Source organism: Sinohyriopsis cumingii, chromosome 6 (genome assembly GCF_028554795.1).
Source record: "Sinohyriopsis cumingii isolate HCF-2022 chromosome 6, ASM2855479v2, whole genome shotgun sequence".
NCBI lineage: Eukaryota > Metazoa > Mollusca > Bivalvia > Unionida > Unionidae > Sinohyriopsis > Sinohyriopsis cumingii.
Genome location: NC_142966.1, coordinates 70,040,348 through 70,061,347, shown reverse-complemented (window position 1 = coordinate 70,061,347; position 21,000 = coordinate 70,040,348). Strand labels below are relative to the sequence as shown.

Genomic DNA, 21,000 nt, shown 5'->3' with positions numbered 1-21,000 from the left:
GCATACTTTAGGAGCTATTCAATATATTCTGATTTGACAAATTCTGATGGAGTTTGGTAAGAATAGTGACTCATTGACCTGTATGTTCTTTTTTGAGGGTTTAGTCTCATGTTCTCTATCGTGGACAGAGATATATCCCTTGTCATTTTACTTATTTTCACATTGTTTTTAATGAGCATAGCTCAGAAGCATTCATCAGAACATATTAATATGATGCAGTTTGATGTGAACATTGCTTCTTTAATCTGAATGTCTGAGTGTGGGTTTTGTGTAGTCTACCCTTTTGCCAGAGTTATGTCCCTTGACAGTCAACTAATATATGTATGTAGGATGTTCTGTTTTGTTGATTACTTAAAAAAGTTGGATTTCACACATTCTGTTTTACCTTTTAGAAGAGCCATGGCCAATGCATGCCTGTCATCTCCTAACTTTGGTTTCCAAACACAAGTTCCTCAGTTTTATGTCCTTTGAAAATTTTAGTGTTCTTTCAAAATTTCTAAACATCTAAGCTCTAATGATACATTATTTGTTACAGAGGTTTTGAAGATTTAAATTTTGTTTTTGCTGGTACCAGGCTCCCAACAGTCTAAGACATTTTGAGGAAGCTATGTCTATTTACACAGAATCTTAATTTCACAAAGCTATTAGCCTCATGTTATCCAACGTCCCAAGTACACATCCCCAATTTTGCAATCACCATTGATATACATAGCTGCTTGACACTGCACCATTTCTGTTTGATCCATATCAGAAGTTTAATATTAGCTCCAAACAGTCAAGTCATGTTCTAGTATTGCCCTCAGAAATGTCAGGGTGTCTTTTCCTTCTGTTCCTTTGTCAGAAATCTTGTATATCAGTTTCTTTTTCATTTTTCAGGTACTTAGAGCTTGCATATTATATATTTATTCTAGTGATCATTATCATGGGAATAATGTTTATATTTAAAAATTTTAGGGATGATCAAGGAAAGGTCTGGTTGAGCTACAAAGTTACAGGTAAGAAAAATAATGTTAGAATTAGTTTATATTCTTGTTTTCCCTTTTTGGTTTGAATGCATGCATTTAAACAGTGATTATTAACATCAGTTGTTCTTCCCCAAGAAACATCACTCCTGTGGGAACATGCCTCTAGATGTGTTGCAACTACATGGCTTGTAAGTTGTCTTGAAAGATGTTTAAACAATTGCAGAAAAAAACATGATTGCTGTCTATTTCAGTGTCATACAGTATAAATGTACTGGACCAAGTTTTGCTGAGGAAAAGTAGTGTTAATATTAACAACAGCATTAAAAGTCTTGCATCTTCACAACATCTCTCTGATTCAACATACACCTATTATTTGTATGTAGGTTTACTGCAGTATTTTTTCTGGTGGTACATACAACGGTGCATTTTCACTGTACCCATACTTGAGTAGTTTCCATCAATAAGAAAAATACGGAAATCCCTGAGTAACCTTGCTATGAATTTATTGATATTAACAGCATGTTTTCATTTTTCATGACAAAATAATTAAATTTAATATGGGGTGGTGGCCATTGGCAACAAGCTGAGATATTTTGTATTCTTTTATCTCCAGATAGTAAGTTTTTAAAAAATAATATAATGGATTTTATTATGGTGTTACATTATTATAAATCAGAGTACAATAATTTTCCAGCTTTTGACAGATGGAATTTTCAACAAAAAAAGTGTCAGGCCCCTGTCCCTGAACATTAAATTATTGTCCCTAAAATATTTGCAGTATACAATGGCATGTATTATGGTATGTCCAGAAATACAGTGATATATCATGGTACAAAGTTTTTGATGGCACCCAGCTCAAATATACAGTTAGGTAATTAATGCATTGGTATCACTTGTTTTCTTTTCACATACTGCTTTTTTTGTTTTATAAATATGGATGAAATTTTGTACTTGAAATTGTTTTATATCCAAAAAGTGTGTAAATAGTAAAGGCCTTATCCAGGGACACCTTTTTGGTCACAAGTTCACCATGCTAAACACTTCCTTCATAAATCATCTCTTATAATATGAAGAAGAGTGCCATGGGTATATTCTACATTTGTAAGTCAGCAGGGGTTTTGATGATTAATGGATAACATTGCATATCAGAATTATATGATCAGTGTTTTAGTTATCTAGTTATTCTTCTTTTTGCAAGTAAGCAATGGTCTCAAACTCTAACCACCCAGAGGGCCACATGAGGGCATTTTTTATGGCCCAAGGGCCATACCACCTTTGTTAGCTCTCATGACACCTTGTGATGCCAATCAATTTGCGGGCCACAGGATATGGCTTGGCAGGCTGCATGCAGCCCATGGGCCAGATGTTGGAAACCCCTGCACTAAAGCATTCAATTTTACTATTTAGGAATTTGTATTTTATCCATAACCTAGAACAGTCATATAGAACCTTCATTCACATGCCACATCCATCCCATTACCTGGTTTTATCTGGCATATGGTGTGACTTGCTGATACATTTACAAATTGCTACCTAGACCACACCCTAAAGAAAGTTGCAAATGCCTGATCTAGAAGGTATGTACAGTGCAACTATAATAATGCACTGGTTGGAATTTCTTCTGTAAACTGTTTTGATGATAGATGCATTATATGGACTGATGGTAATGTTTTGCAGCAACATAGACAAAATAGCCTTTCAAGACAAGAGGTACATGTTTTGTAGGAAACTAATCAGAAAATTGTATATATTCTTAGGTATGAAAATAGTTTCCACTTGTCAAAAGTCATTTAAGCTTTACAGATTGACAAAAATTTCATGTGGCTTTTACTGTGCTTTTTATGTCTTGAAAATGCAGAACTTACACATTTTTACACGTTTAATTTTTAAGAACCTTATTGAGCATTAATTAATTCTTAAAAATTTTGTAAAGTGTTTAAAAAAAATTGGACAAATGTATATTGTTTGCAAGCTTTTTTATTTTTCAAAGACTCATAAATTGTATACACTATGGGCAATACAAGAACCACATGACACAATTTATTGGACTCTCTTTTTCCCAAGAAATATTCAAAAAGAGTCAAATATTTTGGATGAAACATGTGATATGCATGATGTTATCAATTGTTGACTGCACCAAGATATTGCTATTTTTGTAATTTATTCATTATTTCACCTTTTTGATTTTAACCAATGTTACAAATCAAATGATCTTAATAAATACTTTTATTCAATTGCTTACAGGTCGACCCACAGTGCATGGGGAACTGCAGACTCAGGGCTTATCAACAGAAGGCTACCCTTATGTAATGGGATCAAATGGTTTCTCTGTTCTAGAAGTAAATAAGGTAGGTCATTTATTTTTTATATGATCCCTGTACTTTTTGAAAATATGCAGGAACTAGCATATTTTGCTGCATATAAAGTGCATTATTTTAAAGCTAATTTTCTTATTGTTGTGTAGAAGAACTAAGAAAATGTTTTTTTTTCTCAAGTCATTCATATGATAGGAGAAAGACTTTATAGCTGCCTACACTTGGCACATACACTGCAATATTAAATCCACTGAACATTGTATTGTATCTAAATTGGTTACCAGCACTAGCCATATTAAGTCTTTTCAAATTTATGCAAATGATGCAATCTGCCATCAGATTTGGTAACTTTACCCAAAATAGACAAAAATATCTTCTTCTAAATAATAACTTAACAGAATTTGATCAGATTTTGATAGAAAGTGTCCTAGCTTGAATGGCGTTTAGATTTGTACCAAAGATGCCATTCTGTCATAAATTAGTGCAGGCATTACTTAAATTTTTTCTTATATAAAAAACAAACATTTACACAACTTTATCTTAAAAAGTGTTGAACAGAGTTTGATCAACTTAACACAAAGCATCCTAGCATAAGGACCTGTCCATATATTTGACAGATCATGCCAAATATGCTGTCAAACATGAATGAAGATACAAAAACTAGAGTAACTAAAACATTTATTTTCATAATACATGGAATCAGCATCACTAGAGAAATTGGCATTTTGGACTGAAACTATTTTGACATTATTTTGAATTAGTTCAAGGACATTCCTGATTATATTATTGTGATACATCAAGACTGTTAGTACATCAGACTGGTCAAGCTATTGGTATATTGACACATTCAGGTTTATTATGATAGAACTTTTATTATTATCTGGGATTTAATTCACAGTAAGTTCCTCTTAAATTTTCATTCTATAACTTAGTGCGTTAAAATATTTGTTGAATTTTCCTGTTACTTAAAGCTTAGTCACAACACCATGCATGCATTCAGTTGGTAAATGTATTTTTTGGACATTTGTAAAAAAAATCTGTTTTCATCAGTATACACTTGCCTTAATCATCATAATGAAGGGTATTTGAATATTCCAAGAAATTTTTAAAACTTAATCAACTTTTACTTTCATGCAAATGTTATCAGTTTGAATTTTTATCCTAGATGGGTGAAATGTGCTTGAAAGGATCTTTTAGTAAGTTGATAAGATTCAGAACTAGGAGTTTGTATTTTTGCATCAGGTAACAAAACCATAAAACAGGTTGCAGATTTGACACTCATTGCTTTTTATTTTAAACTCTGAATATGTTTATTGATCATTATCATCATAAGAAGGTATAATACACTAAAATCACAATCCAGGAATTATTCAGAATCTGGTAGATCATATCAACAATTCAATCAACATAAGTTTTAAAAGTTTTGCTTCATTAATTTTCTACAAGCACTGTTAACTATTTTAATACTGGCAAGATATACAAACAAGCCTGTTAGAACATACGTAAGTTGTATGTGAAATTAGGAAGAGCTGCGAGTAATCAAAATTGTGATAATTTTGAAAATATTTCTCAAAGTTGATTATATTTTTTACCCATACATATAATTGAAACAGCATTGGAAGTAACTAACTGATCATCTTCATTTTGTTACCCATTTATTTCATCATCTTCGTTTTGTTACCCATTTATTTCAGCAAAAGATCAAGGTTACCTATTCTAAAGATGCAGCTTGCTGTACAAGGAAGTTTATAGCAGCAGACACAACATTTTCCACAGTCCATAAACCAAGGAAAAGTGTAAGTAATTAACCAAATGTAGCAGAGTGGGTTCCATAAAAATGATTGTTTTGACGAGTTATTCATTTTAGAATTGAAACAAAACACCAGATGATACGTGCGGATGACTGGCTTGTTATAATGTCATGCATATTGTGATATTACTGGTACATCACAATGTGGAGAGTTCTTGCACTGCAGCAGGTACGTATTCTTAACCTGAAAACAAGTCAAAAAACAAAAATATTGCACTGAATATCTCTCCATTTCTTTATTTTTAAATAATGTACAAATTTGTATGTATAAAATATTTATTTATTCATTCCAAGTTGTCAACGACTGATTTATAAGCAGGTGCTTACTGTGTTGCTTGGGAGGAGAGTCAAGGTCAGAATCTGTCAGGTTCATTTTATTTGAGGTATTTGGCTCTTTCTGGTGCACAGTTGCAGCATCGTTCATGCAAATTTCTGGAGATGAACATTTTTGAATGCATACACTATGGAATGACAGTATAATCACAATATCTGTATCATCATTAAATGTCTGCAGATTGCTTATTGCAGCAAATTAGAAGCATGCACTTTTAACAACTAGCAGTGGTCAAAAATATGAAATTAAGATTAAATGTTATGTGGTCACTTTATTCCAACACATGAGATTATCAGACTAAACATAAATGGAGTCACTCTTAAAATGTTCTAATGCCTTTACAAAATAAAAATAATACAAGGTGCATCAGTTGGTGTAATTTACTTTAAACATCACCATCCCACAAGTTATTTGCTTTCCATTCTATCTTTAGCTCAGTAATGCATTCACACATGGTGGCTACTTAAATATAACACTAGTTGCAAACAGTTGGTACTGTGAACCCAGCCAAGTAATCTTACTTGATTATAGTGGGTTTTTTTTATAGAATGTTACTGTGAGTATAATGTTTTAAAAATTGATATTTTCACTAAAATTGTGTGTACACTGTAATATTATTTGTGATTTTAGGTAATGGTGCATGCTGTCATCAGAGCTTACTTTCTAAGTAGTGTTGCTTGTAAGCTACTTACTATAATGCATTTATTTCATTTAGAATTCAAATGGGACATTCGTATTAGATGTTTGTTATAGTGAGTGACCTTCAGTCAAAGGTGACCTTCAGTCAAAGTAATTTTCTGTATATGGTATGTACTTGTTTATAATATTCAACTGCCAACTGCACAGATCCAGACCTGCCATTGAACAATATGCTGGCAGATCTAGATATTTGCAGTTTGTTAGAAGTAAGCACTTGAACAAGCAACGTTTACCCTGGTTGGCTGGAATGTTAGGTGACAGTGGGTCAGGGTATATGTTGATCGCAGTTGAACTCAACTTATATGTGATTATATAGGGCAGTAAGAAAATCCACTGGAATTATGCTGTTTGTTTCAGTATGTGACAAATCTAAACAATACTTTGCAATGTTCCCTTTCTATGTTGTATCACTCTATATTATAGTCACACAAATGTTGAGAGTATTTAGATAGATTCTGTAAAGTAATTTTCAGATATTACTAAGTTGCTGTTGATAACTTACATGATAAGATCTTCATTACAATATGTCTCAGTGAGAATTGTACTTATTACAGTCTAGCTGCTTAAAGAGATCATTGGGTTTTATTTATTACTGTAATATAGCTCTAGGGGAGATCACTGGAGACTACTATGTGTTCCTGATAAATTTTTAATCTTGAGTATTTGCAATGAATCTTGATAGTCTGTAACCTCAGGTGTTTAACACAGGAATTTTTAATTTTACACATGGAAATTGTGTGCCTTGGGCAAATTTGTACATGGAAATTTCTCATGTTTCATGCAAAATTAGATGAGAAATCCATAAAAATTAAGAAATTTAATCACAAGAAATAACAAATAAATGAAATATATACATTAAATCTAGTATGGCTTGAAAGAGCACATAATAATATGGTGAAAAGACTACTGATAATAGTCCTGAATGATAATTCCAGTTCAACCCAGACAACTTGGCCCCTGTCTGTATTTTGCAGAATACTGAGCTGCTTGAAAAATGGCAAGTTAAAATTCAGCCAAATAATATTGTCTTGTTAACAATTTTATGTACCACAATAATGACATACTCAATAAAGAAACTGAACAATCAAATTGCCCTGTAAACCCATGAGTTTTGTGGCTAAATGTGGCATTCTTGATGTTTGCATTGACAAAGTTGGTAATCAATCAGCTTTAATGATGATACACCTCAGACATGTGGTTTGGTTCAGATCCTGAAGGACCTGGAATAAAAAAAATAATAGAAATGAGTCCATCAGCCATTTAAAGAACCAATGATACACTTTTGTTGTTGTGGGGTTTAATGCCATTTTTCAGCACAAGATAGGCTATGCTAGGCGGCCAATATTAATGGTGGAGGAAGAACCCGGGAAGAACCACCGACCCACGATAAGCTACTGGCAAGCTTTCTCACATACCCACATTGGCTGAATCCTAGACTTGAACTTGTGGATTGTTAAAGGTAAAATATGAATGCTCATTTTGCACTGAAAGGATATTGGCACATTAAATATTTGACACAAACAAGATAAGGGGAATGAGGAAGTAAGCAATAAGGATGGAAACTAATTTGCCAGGAATATTTTCATTCACCCATGGATAAAACCTTTTATTACTGAAATAATATGCTGCACTTTTCATTGTCTTCTTTTTAAATTTATGTGCTTTTTTATAATTTCATTGGGGCAAGTTGAGGCAGGTTGCCAGTAAAATAGACACTAATGGTTGAGGCAGATGCCAGTAAAATAGGCACTAATGAGAAAACTTTTTTCATGTCATATATATCTGGCAATTTAGGATAAAGAATTAAGATATTTAAATTTATACCCCCTTGATTATTGAAAGGTATTACTCAATCATGATGATGTTTTTTCACTCTTATGATTTCAAGGTTCACCCTCACATTTCCAGATTTCCTCATTGGGTTTTGCTAACCAGGTATATTTCATCCCCTGGTTTTGAAATCTTATGAAAAACCCTGTTTTCATATCCTAACAGCATTGGTATGAAAACACTGTCATATATACTCGCTTATTAAGTTGAGTCCAGCTACAAACTCCATAGTACTCAGGTATATACAGTATTAAAGTTTAGGTGGTTTTTGATTAATTTTAACTTTAATTTATGTTGAAATGTGTAACAATTTGTAATAATAGGTATTCTTAATGGCTCAGCTGGTGGTGTTAGGTAGTCTTATAGGTGGTGAAAAATGGAGATTTCAGATAAGGCAATCAACTTTGAATTTGACAAATTTCTACTTGCACTGCAGATTGAACCTGTGATGGCAGAAATGCAATGAATGTACAGTGCGACCCCGCCATAACGCACCCCACGATAACGTGAATTTGGATATAACACAGACGTGGTGTGGCTCCCAAATTTTTTTATATTCACTTGCACATAAAAAAATATTTTGTGTTCAAATAATGTGAAATAGTGTCTAAAATATTCATTATCATTTTGGGGAAGAGATCGCGTGTGAATTTGAATATAATACAATCTCGGCGTGGTTCCTGAAATTGTAAATATATGTATGTGTATTTTTCTCGTACATGGAAAAAATATTTTTTTAAGTATGAGAAATAGTGTGTAAAACGTTTACTATCATTTTGGAGAAGAGTTTGCGTATGAATTTTAATATAATACGATCATGGATTAGCTTCTGAAATTTAACAATTTCACCAGGTTCTTGAAGCGTTATGCCAAAATAAACATTATCGGAAATGTTACTGATTACTGATCCATGAGTAAAGCCAGTAAGTCATCTTTGTGATTGTCTTAAGTTAATTCTGTATACAATTGTTGCTCAATCAATAGCCAACATGTGGTTCTTCTTTAACTGCATACACAACCAAGAAGCAGGCAATGCAGTGGTTGATAAAAGATTCTGACAATTAATAAACATCAAAAAATGAAAGCTGCAACATGTTTGCTGGGCTTGGTGGTATTATTAAACACAATCAGTTGACCAGTAAATAATGTCTGCTTTATTAGCTGGAAATTGAAAGGGTATGAAATTGTACATGCGTTCAGCTTAAATTTTTTTATAAAAGTGACTCTTGACCATTTTAGGCCTCTTGCACTTAGTTCTCGGGTTTTACCTGTATATGGTGTTTGCTTATGAACTCATTATTCATTTCCTTTTTTTTATAAAAATATTTTACCATTATGGAAAAGCAAGTTCACAAACACAAGTCATTTTCTGCACATTGCACAATGATTAGTATAATAGTTTTCACACATTTCTTTCGATATTTACAAAATCTGAAGTAAGTATTATATGCACGCTGAAAGCAGGTGTTGATTGTTAATTATTCTTGCTGTAGTCATACAAACGAGTAGGAATACAAGTGTTAATTATTGGAAATTTACAATGGATAAACGTACATGGAAACACATATGAGAAAATTTTTGCAGTATGAAATTTGTATAGACACCGTTCATAGACTCTGGAACGTAATGAACCGTACACGTGCTTTATCTTTCTTAACCTAATTTTGCTGTTAAATTTTCTCATTGAATTCAGACACATAATGATCTATGACAAAATTATTGAATAGTTTAAATATGTATGCAATTTTTGCAATGGAATTACGTGTATTATGGATTAATTGCAAGCCCCAACGGTATGATATCAGACGGCAAGTAAACAGGGTTAATATTCTGTTCATGCTATGTATTAGACATTGAATTCAGACACAATGATCTGGGACAATATTATTGAATATTGTAAATTTGTGTGCAGTTTTTCAATGGAATTGCATGCATTATGGATGAACTGCATGCCACGAGGGCTCAATAGTAAACGATGTTGATACTCTATTCATAGACATGAATAAATGTATATATGCCAATGAGTTTGTTCTCTGAAAAAGTAAAATACTGTAAAACCCCGCATGAATGCGACCCCGCTATTAACGCAATCCAATCTTTTGGACCCCAATTATCGCGTTATAGTGGGGTTCCACTGTTTTACCACTCTTTCAAATATGTGCATGTCCCCTCTTCCGCTGTCAGTAATAGTATTGAATTTTAATAATTGTTAGCCACAGTAATAGCAAATTATTGACATTTTGAAATTACTATTGCAAGTGAATCAAAAATTGAAAATAAATTATACTCAACATTGAGTGAAAATAAATTATACTCAACATTGAGTTAGGTCTGGCATGAATCAGATTCTGCTACTGAAAATAAAATTTGCCTTCTTTATCAGTCTTTGTTCATTTCTAGTTGCGGTATGTTTTTCTATCCATTAGATTCATTCATTAGATGTCTCACCTGGAGGTCTGGGAGTATCCAGTGACTCAGAGGGAAAATTAAAGATATGGCAGACTAAAAATGGAGAAGTTAGGGTAAGTTTTTAAACTTGCATTTCAAAATTCGCCAGCCTGGTATTGACTCAAGAGAGGACCAAGTTTGTCCATAATAAACAGGTGCCATTATACAATTGATTTCCCTTCAGTTTTATGTCATCAAGCATAGAAAGTTATGTAAATACTATTGTCAAAAACAGTTATTGTGATCCTTAACTATAACTTGATTCAGAGTTGTAAAGGTGTACTGTATTATGATTTTCATAAACCGAGGTACACCTAATATTAAATCTACATTCATACAGAAAGATGAATTCCTTGTCATTACCATGCTAAATGAGGTTCAGTTTTATCCTTTGGTGCTTTTAGTGAGGGATTACTGTATGACAGATACAATTAAATTAAATGTGAATTTGTTTATCTGTATTCATTGTTGACTCTCACATTTTTGTTGAATTTGCCTTTCGAGAAGTTTAACTTAGTGATCCGTTTGGCATCAGTATTTATGTCTCTCATTAGATATAGCCATCCCAGATTAATTTCCATGTTAACATGTTTTACTTTCTTTTTATTTTGGTACCAGTATTACCCACCCTCTTTGGATATGGACTATATATATAGGGCATGCTTAACATGCAGGCCATGATAAGTTTCTTGTTTAAATAATTAGCAGATATCACCTAAAAGACGTGTTTGATTATACAAGGAATGTAAGGTCACCTAAAAGTATGGTGACGTTTAATTATACAAGGAATGTATGGTCAACTAAAAGCATGGCGATATATTTGGTTATACAAGGAATGTAAGGTCACCTAAAAGTATGGTGACATGTTTAATTATACAAGGAATGTAATGTTCTAATCCAGATCTGTTTTCTGTTTAGCTTTAGTTACTGCTATTTATTCACCAACATTTTCTTTTACTATTCCACTCTTCTTTTGAGGATTTTCTTTAAAGCTAATAAAAGTTTGATATAATGCTAAGTTGTACATTTCATTTTTTATTTGTAAGAATTATAGTACCTTACATAATTGTTCCAGCCTTGAAAATATGTTACACTTGCAAAAGTTACCAGCTTCAAAGATACCAGCCTGCAGACAACAGCAGAAATCTTAAATTGTCAATCACCAGATCTATTTATTTCATTGATACAAATGGTCACCTGAAAATTTTGATTGCTATTCGCAGCAGTGGCATTTGCAGACACTACCATAGTATTTCACCCCTTTCATTTCTCACCTGGTGGCCTGTATTCTGTCCTTTATCTTTTTTGAAGCTATAACATATCTAACATTTTATCACATTCCTTATTGAGGCATTATTTATTACATTATTCTAAAATATGGAATAGTAGCAACAGTGTAAATGTTGCTGACCATTTCAGCGTAACCTGGAAGGCCATTATGGGGATGTGTACTCCTGCCGATTTTTTCCAACTGGCATTGTTGTACTGAGTGCTGGCTCAGACATGCAGGTGAAGATTTGGTCTGCTGAGACAGGGCAGTGTGCAGCAACATTAATAGGACACAAGGGAGGTAATCCTGCAGTGAGCAAGATGTCAAACCTGAATTCCTTTAAAATTAAAGTTTTTATTTTCATATCGCATATTACACAGGCAAAAATGTTAATGATAGAACTCGATAAAATGCTTTTCTTGTTCCAATGACCTATTTAGAAAATATAAAGATAAGTTGTGTCAACAAGTCATTTGTGATATTGAAATGCATTATGCATAAATATGCAGTTGAGGTTCAGAGGGATGACAAAGAGTACCATATACTCACTTATAAGTTGAGTCCAACTACAGACTGCACAGACCCAGATCTGCTGTCACATAATGCACCTGCAGATCTGGGACTGTGCAATTGTTTAAGAGTAATAAGTAGAAAAAGGATGTATAGGGCGATCTGCATGCACATTATTCTGAGGCAGATGAGGATCTTTGTTCTTTGCAGTTTGACTTGACATATAAGCAGTTATATAGGGCATACTTTTTGGAATTTATATCCACTCTTATATCCAAATACTCTTTTCTTTGCTAGCTATTCTGGACACAGCCATAGTTGACAGGGGTCGTAACATTGTAACATGTGGGAGAGATGGAACTGCTCGACTGTGGGATGTTGGGCAACAATCCTGTCTGGGAACATTCTCAGAATGTGGTGGAGAAGTGAACAGCTGTTGTTTATCACACACCTCACAAGATGTAAATCTCGGGATACCAGATTCTCTGCCTAGTAACTCTTTTATCCATCACTTTCAATTTAAATCATGTAACTTGAGCACAATTCAGTATTTTCAAACATAGTGCATTTTGTACATTTAAAATATTATATACATACTTACATCATGTTCTCCTTCATATCATTGATTGACATAGAAACATATTATGCCATGGTCTTTACTGAATATTTTAAAAATCCAGTTGTTAAATTTCCAAATATTTGCTCCGAATATTGTATTGTCTACAACATATAAATGCAGCACAAATAAATTTGTACACAAGTCTCTTATGATGTTCTCATGCATTTGCATAAATAATCAATTTATTATATTAATTATGATTTGATCTATGATTTAGTGATTTATTTATGAGGAGCAACAATGAACATTATTCATTTTTCTAAAAGTTCAATATTTGTAAATTTACATTCAGTATCTTACCAGAGCAAATAACATTTCAGAGGTGACTTGACATATATTATGAGACTATCTGCTCTGCTGAGTTGGAGTCTGCAATAATTGTCACTTACATACAATTTTAGAAACTAAATACCACAGGTCCCAATTTATTGGTTCAAGGTTTTTCATTATCATGCACCCAATACTTGCAGCAGGGCATCATTGGTTTGCCCTGCCTGTCTGTGTATGCATTCATCCATCTTGACAAGCATATTATCAGAATTGTGCAAAAGCAACTCAACTCGAATGAAATTTAACTAGCTCATTTGTATCCATATGTAGCTGATCTGGTTAGATTTTCAGACCAAAATGGCATCGTTTAAATATTTTATAGATTGTACCTTTTTCGGGCCAAAACCTTGTTAGTAGGAACACTTGAGATAGAAATGTGAAATTTCTTTGACCTGTTTGCATTTATATTTAGATAACATGAGTAATTTTGCAGGTAATTATAGGAATTCTTTATTTTTGGACAATTTGTTTGTACTTTTTTGATCAAGGAAGACATATGTAATTTACAAACAAAAATCTAGTTTGAGGAGTTTTCTTATGTTGCAGGCAAAAATGTTTCTTCTTCAGAATACCGGACCATAGTACATTAGTAATACATAAACTAACTCACAAGTCTAGCCCTCCCAGACTTGTAGCAGGAAAAATTCTAGAGTCAGATGATAGCAGTCTGTCCTTATACAGATGGATTAGAACCAAATCCCATCACTTCACCAATTACTTCATACACTTGCACTACTAAATATTTATTTCTCTAAGCTACAGAACTTACTGAAATGTGAGAGTGAGAAAATAAACATTCAAGGAGGCAAACTCCATTAGTCTTGTGACAGCCACTGTCACCTCTGTTGACATAGTGTGGAAGCCCATTCAGCCCATTAGTAAGTATGCAGTAAACACATACTTACCTTGGTACTGCTTATTTTGATCTTTCCTGGGTTACCTGGTATCAGACTTCTGCACCAGATATCACCTGGTGGAAGATGACAGCTTTGTACTGTCTCTACCAATGCTGTCTGCTCATGGAACTAGGTATGGTAATCAATATTCCTGGTTCATCCAGTCGCTGCTTCAAACAAGGCACATGGACATGACAGTTTCAGCATTGACCCTGGGCCCAATTCTGGTGCCAGATATGCTTGCTGTCATTGGTGTCTGGGTCATGATCATCACCAGTGACATCTATCTTTTCTATGATGGCCTTCATGACCTATTTAGCAAACTAGTTTTGAAAGTGTGATTTTAATTCTTCTTTGTACTCATTATTTATTATCAAGTCTGGAATTTGAAGTTGGTTGGTACAGAAGCAAGACATAAACAAAGGAGTGATTAAGCTGTCTTTCAATTTATTTAGCATCTTCACACTTTCATGGCATTGTCTTCTTTTGATGTAGAGCTTTCATATGAAAACACTGTATGTGATTGATCTTGACTTGAAAGGTGTTTTGTTTGTACTCATAGATTTGGTAGTACTGTTTTAGTGTTGTTGGCTATATTTAGTGTATGTATTGAACTTGAAAAGATTTTAATTTTATGCTCATACATAGTTTGTATTCTTTATTTTGGGTATTTATGGACTAATATGCAAACTTTGACAGGCAAAACCACAAATTTAAGTCCTAACAAAATTGTCTTTTTTTTTTACAAAACCATGAAAATTGAGCCCTTAAAAAATAAATAATACACTAATAATCTTGCTGCAGGAGCAACTGATGAAATCACAATCTGCACAGATGCCATCATGACAGGCTAAAGTACCAATCTCCTGCCTTGTTCCCTAGACATGAGGTGGATCTGGTCTTCATAAGCACTTATTATTCATTAATCTCTTGGAGATGAAGAACAAAGTGTCAGTCTTTAATTGATGGCAGGAAACAATGTATGGAGAAAATTCATTCACATCAGAAGTCCCCACATGAGTGCCTTTTGGTTTGAGAGTTTCTGGCATGGTTTATCCACCAATAAATCCACATCTTTGCCACATCCCATTTAGGCTGTATGTCTTAGCTGGCTTAGTGTTCCATCAGAATACTTAATAGCCTTTTTCCTCATCTGTCTGAAGTCAAATCTGCACTCATTGAGCTTGATCTTGTGTAGACTATTTTGCATTGAATTAGAACAAACTCTCTGCCATCACACTCTCCAGTTCCAGATCTGAAAGTCTGGCCAGTTTACACTCATTCCTTGAATTGTACTGTTCTTATGCCACATGCTCTTCCCCCAAACCATTTCAATTCCCAAACTTTGCCAAAAATGATGGAAGTTAGGTACAATCTAGCTCTGGTTGCTCCCCTCAGGTAGGAAAACTCCTGAAGCAAAGATCAGTTGAAATTAACAGAGAAGATTCTCCCCACCTGCACAGCTGGCTAATCTCAAGTAAGCCCCAAAAAGATTATGTTTCTCAAGATGAGTGGTGGAAAGAATTGCTCAAGCAAGCAGGCTAACCATTTTGAAGCATAGGAGGGAAGAGTGGAGAGTTTTCTCCCAGTGAAGTGGCATCATGGAATAGAGTATGTAAGCCAGAACAAAGACTTCACAGATATTCTGCAACTCTGGCTTGTCTCAAGAAAAGGTTTTGACCCTTCTCCAAAATGGAATCCTCTTTGGGCTCTGATGTGGTTGAATAAAACAACCTTTAAAACCAGTGTATAGAGCCTCCATGCTCGAAATGTTTCTAGTCATTCTCACTACAACAGGTAGGATAAGTGGGATATGTTTATGTCCTGATTATGGTTCAAACTACTGTAATGTGCATTTCCATGATGGTGGTTCAGTTTTACTCATGATGGCCCCCACCATGTTGCAAAGAACAGAATTCTGCTCATAGAGGAATTGGTTACTTATCTTAAAATCTCTGTCTTCCTTGGACTGTTTGCCCCAGGGGTGTCTTAATGACCCACAAGAGCTCTAAAGTGAACTGATCTAATCAGAAGAGAGAGAGAGAGAGATTTTTCTTAATCTTATCCTCATGTAAGGATGACATGGTTTAGTTCTGTGGTGTTTAATGCCATTTTTGCAGCACATAATAAACTGTACATTACAGCTAGTATATTATGGTGGAGGAAATATCTGGGATAAACCACCAACACACAGGAGCTACTGGCAAGCTTTCTCATATACCCATGTTGGCTAAGCTGAGACTCAAACCCATGTTGACAGAGATAAAATATGTGAGTAATCTGTAAAGGCAAGTGATTTGGACCACTCAGCCATCCACAACCTCCTGTAATAAGGAGTCATATTTTAAAACTAAGTATTCCTGGATATGATTGGTTATCCACTCTGATTATAAAGAACTAACCCCAAGATCAATGCATTTCTTGTTGCATCTTGTTTTTAGGACAACTGCAGCTAAAACTCCATTACAGTGCACTTGTTTCATAGCTGAGCCAGTGTAGCTTATAGTTCTAAATGATGTTGTCGCCTTTATCGGCAACACAACAGACTACCATCCCAAGTCTGTAATTAGCTTTTGATGCAAGATGTTCTACTAACTATGGATTTGAAAATTGCTTCTCAGAACTGTGTCCATACTTACATTTTGTCCTTACCTTAGCCAATATCTCACAAAAGACTCAAAGCTAATGATATATATATATATATATATATATATATATATATATATATATATATATATATATATATATATATACACACACACACATACATACATATATATATATATATATATATATATATATATATATATATAGGGGGGACCCGAGTGGTCTAGAGCACTCTCTGTTACAGATCACTGCCATCTCACCTCTGTCTGCGTGGGTTCGAGTCTAGGATTCGGCCAATGTGGGTATTTGAGAAAGCTTGCCATAACGTTTCGTGGGTCGGTGGTTCTTCCCGGGGTTTTCCCGGGTTCTTCCTCCACCATTAATACTGGCCGCCAAGTATAGCCTATCGTGTGGTGAAAAATGGCGTTAAATCCCACAACAACAACAATACATATATAGATATATTAGGAGACCAAAGTCAGGTGTTAAGAGAGCTATAACTCTTGAATCCTACTACCTATTTTCATAAGACATTATGATTAGGTAACATATTTGAAGAAGAAACCAGTTTATGTTATTAATTTTTTATATATAATACTTATCTAATTATAATACTGGTACTACCTCCCAAGCCCTCTCTGCAGTTACATCCCTGGAATTCATACCCATCTGCTGTAGTAGTGGTTGATAAACTGAGAAGATTTTTGAGGATTATTTTTTTTTTTATACAATTTTTTTTGCAGGTGATAGAGAAATCTCAACAGAAGGAAAGTTACTGCTTCTTGGATGTGAAAATGGAACATTGAAAGGTTATGGCTTACAAAGTAGGAAAAAGGTAAATGTGTTGTTTTGTCAGAAAGACGTGTTGTTGTCATTCACATTCAGAGATCTTATCAAGTCAGATACCTGAGTTGACAGACAGTCATGTGTGCTCCCAGAAAATGTGTGCATAATGAAAAGATTGACTCATTTTAGAATCTTATAAAATCATACATTTATTGCATATGAAAGTATTTACAGTTTAACTGAGCAATAATTAGCGTTCTGATTTGTCTACTGACTGACTTCATTCTGTCACCATCTTTGTCAGCCTTAGATGAATACTGGATATTTAGGGAAGATTAGTGTTTTGAAATACAACACACCATAGGATATATTTCTTAAGGACTCTTAAATCCTTTGCTTTACTAATGTAAAGCAGTGTTACTAATGTAAAGCAGTGCTACATTCTGATAAGTTAGTTACACCATATGTACTTGCTTAAAGACCCAACAACAAACTTCACAAACCCAGATTTACAATAATAATGTGGCAGAAGATCTGGGTCTATGCAGTTTGTTTTGAGTAGTCAGTAAAATAAGCAACCATGATCTACTGGCAGAGTATGCAAATTCAGATTATGGTCTATGCTATTTGCATTTGGACTTGACTTATTAGTGAGTACATATGGTACCTTGATATGCCAATCTTCGATATTAAAGTACAACCTATCTTAAGCAGCCTTAATTAGGATGGATAGTGTTTATTGGTTAAGGGAAGTGGCTGTGTATAAATGGTTAAATATGTGGCTGAAATATAGAGAAAAGGAAATCAGAATCTGACACGATATGAATATATGGTACCTTGATATGCCAATCTTTGATATTAAAGTACAACCTATCTTAAGCAGCCTTAATTAGGATGGATAGTGTTTATTGGTTAAGGGAAGTGACTGTGTATAAGTGGTTAAATATGTGGCTGAAATATAGAGAAAAGGAAATCAGAATCTGACACGATATGAATATATGGTACCTTGATATGCCAATCTTTGATATTAATGTACACCTATCTTAAGCAGCCTTAATTAGGATGGATAGTGTTTATTGGTTAAGGGAAGTGGCTGTGTATAAGTGGTTAAATATGTGGCTGAAATATAGAGAAAAGGAAATCAGAATCTGACACGATATGAAGATTGTTCGATAAGTTAGATGATATTTATAGAAGGTTCTAAACTACATAAAGAATGACATGATACACCACTTCTAGATAACTCATGCCCTGATAACTTGCAAACTGCATATAACATGGGGTCGGACGTGGATTCCATTTTTTTAACCAGTAAATACCCCCAATATTGATCCTTTTTTTGTTGAACTTTGAAGAAAATTGCAATCAAAATTGGTAACTGAAACTTTGATATATCACTTGTTTTATTGTCGAAAATGGTGGATAGGACCTGGAAATTTTAATCAACATTATGAATTTATCATCTTTTAATAAGAAGTAATATATTATTTTTTTTACATTCTGTTTTACATTTTATACAATGAAATTTTGATTGATGAAAATGTCACTTACATCTAGTGGAGACAATACTTGAATAAATAAGTATCAGTTGAATAAGTTGTTTATCTAGTAAAATGTCTTTTAGTTCTTTCTTTAGTTTGGTAAAAATAACCAGTGTAATCATCATAAGTGCAATGTTCCCTCTTGTCTAATAAATGTAAAATGTGACATTCTACCGTAATAACTATGTCCGTGAACGTTTCTTTATGAACCCAATTAAGTGCTGACCATGTTTTGATATCTGACTTGCATAAGTATTTGCTCTATTGTTGGACTGAATTAAAAGCTGGCCTCCTTTGTATTATTATGGTAATTATGTCTTTTGTATCAAATAAAGGGAGTGGATCAAAAAGAAATCCTACATGTGCAAGATCTAGTGGCCCCAGTTGCATGTTGGGTGATCTCATTGAAATTGATCAGTCGAATACTGTTATAAATATTATTGTTTACATAATATAATTAAACATCCTTAAATTAATGTACTCAGTCATGAATGTGATCAAAGATACAGGGTTCCCACGCTACTGGGAAATCGGGAAAAAGTCAAGAGAACTGATAATTTTTTTCCCCGCTGTGAAAAGTCCTTGAATTATGCAAATATTGATGAAAGTCTGGAAAAACCCAGGAATTTTCCATCTCCACTTGATGCTCAAAACAATCATGTAATTGAGTCCTAACTAAACTGATAATGAGTTAAATTTATTGAGTTCTAACCAGAATATTCAGAGGGTGCATTATGGATCATTTGGGTGCATGCAATAAACATATATGCTGAGTCAATCCAAATGCTCAGTGGATTGCTCGATATCCATCTCTTGTTACATAGAAGGTATGAAAACTAGTCTAGTCTCACAAGAGGCCCCCATGATCATGGCAAACCGTAGCCGCTTGTGGCCGAGCAAACTTAAACGTTGTTAGATCGAGTGATACATGCATAAAATTGATATGAAAATTATCTATTTTCTCAGAAATTATGAGTATTAAAATTGTCATGTCTTTAATCTGCTGAAAGACGAGATAAAACTACGGCATTGATGAAATGTTACCTGGCACTTGCTATTTGCATTGTCAGTCCCATGAGTACACAAATCTAACAAACCATATTTTCAAATGTTGTAGAGAAAAAAATTAAAAAATATTAAATGAAAGTCATATTGCTGGTTGTAATAAAAAACGAAAGAACAAAAAGTTCTCCATATTTACGTATTCCAAGATCAGCTTCTGGAGTTTTATATCACGTGACTACCACGCTGACCTGTGCTCTCTGCTTGATGAATCAGATTGGCCAGATTGCTGGTTTTTACAAAAAGTATCTGATTTTCATTTAAAATAATTGAATTTCTGTACAACAAAATTAAAAAGGAGTTTGTTTTTTATATTACGTGACTATTGGACTTCTGGTGTTGTTGTTTGAGATTTGTGAAGTCATGTGACTAGTAATGCAAATGGTGAGTACAGGGTTAGGTTTTATCTATGCCTTATGTTCGCCTAGTCTGTCAGCAGATTGAAGGCTTAATGTTTATAATACTTGCCATTTCTGAAAAAATAAATCATTTTCCTATTGATTTCATGCAGGTATGAGTCGATATAACATAAGTTTAAATTTTCTAATCCCACTGGTAAGTGACTACCATATGTCGCTACCGCACAGTGTCGGCAAATTCAAAATTTTCGATATGCAGTTGCAATGACCCCACACTCCAACCTAAATGTTCAGCTATGAAAAATCGGGTGGGAATATTTGCAGGAAACTCTGATTAGAAAACGGACTGCTATTTGTTTTAAGCCGAATTTGTAGTCCAAATTGCTGAATCTCAAAGCTGAAATGAGAAATTGTTGTTCATTGTATTACAATGCTGTCTGGCATTTCTGCACACTTAAGGTTTTCGTCTCCAATATTCAAGCAAAACTCATACTGAATTCGACCGATTGATGAAAATAAAATACAACAGTGCTTACCATTTGAAAAGAGGCAGTTGTCACCATAATATTCTGTTCAAAATAATATTAATTTTGGACATAGGGGATACCACTCCCGTGTT

The 21,000-nt window shown here is 33.9% G+C and overlaps 1 protein-coding gene across 1 annotated transcript in view; it reads left to right on the top strand.

The window, feature by feature from the left end:
* Positions 1 to 21,000, top strand: part of LOC149797159 (proteasomal ATPase-associated factor 1-like) — a 45,698-nt gene that overhangs the window by 2,092 nt on the left and 22,606 nt on the right. The window contains exons 2-8 of the mRNA XM_089961832.1: positions 955 to 995; positions 3,210 to 3,313; positions 4,975 to 5,076; positions 10,380 to 10,475; positions 11,821 to 11,971; positions 12,479 to 12,673; positions 17,377 to 17,468. Of these exons, the coding sequence (XP_089817958.1) occupies positions 955 to 995; positions 3,210 to 3,313; positions 4,975 to 5,076; positions 10,380 to 10,475; positions 11,821 to 11,971; positions 12,479 to 12,673; positions 17,377 to 17,468 (781 nt within the window). The remainder of the gene's footprint in view (positions 1 to 954; positions 996 to 3,209; positions 3,314 to 4,974; positions 5,077 to 10,379; positions 10,476 to 11,820; positions 11,972 to 12,478; positions 12,674 to 17,376; positions 17,469 to 21,000) is intronic.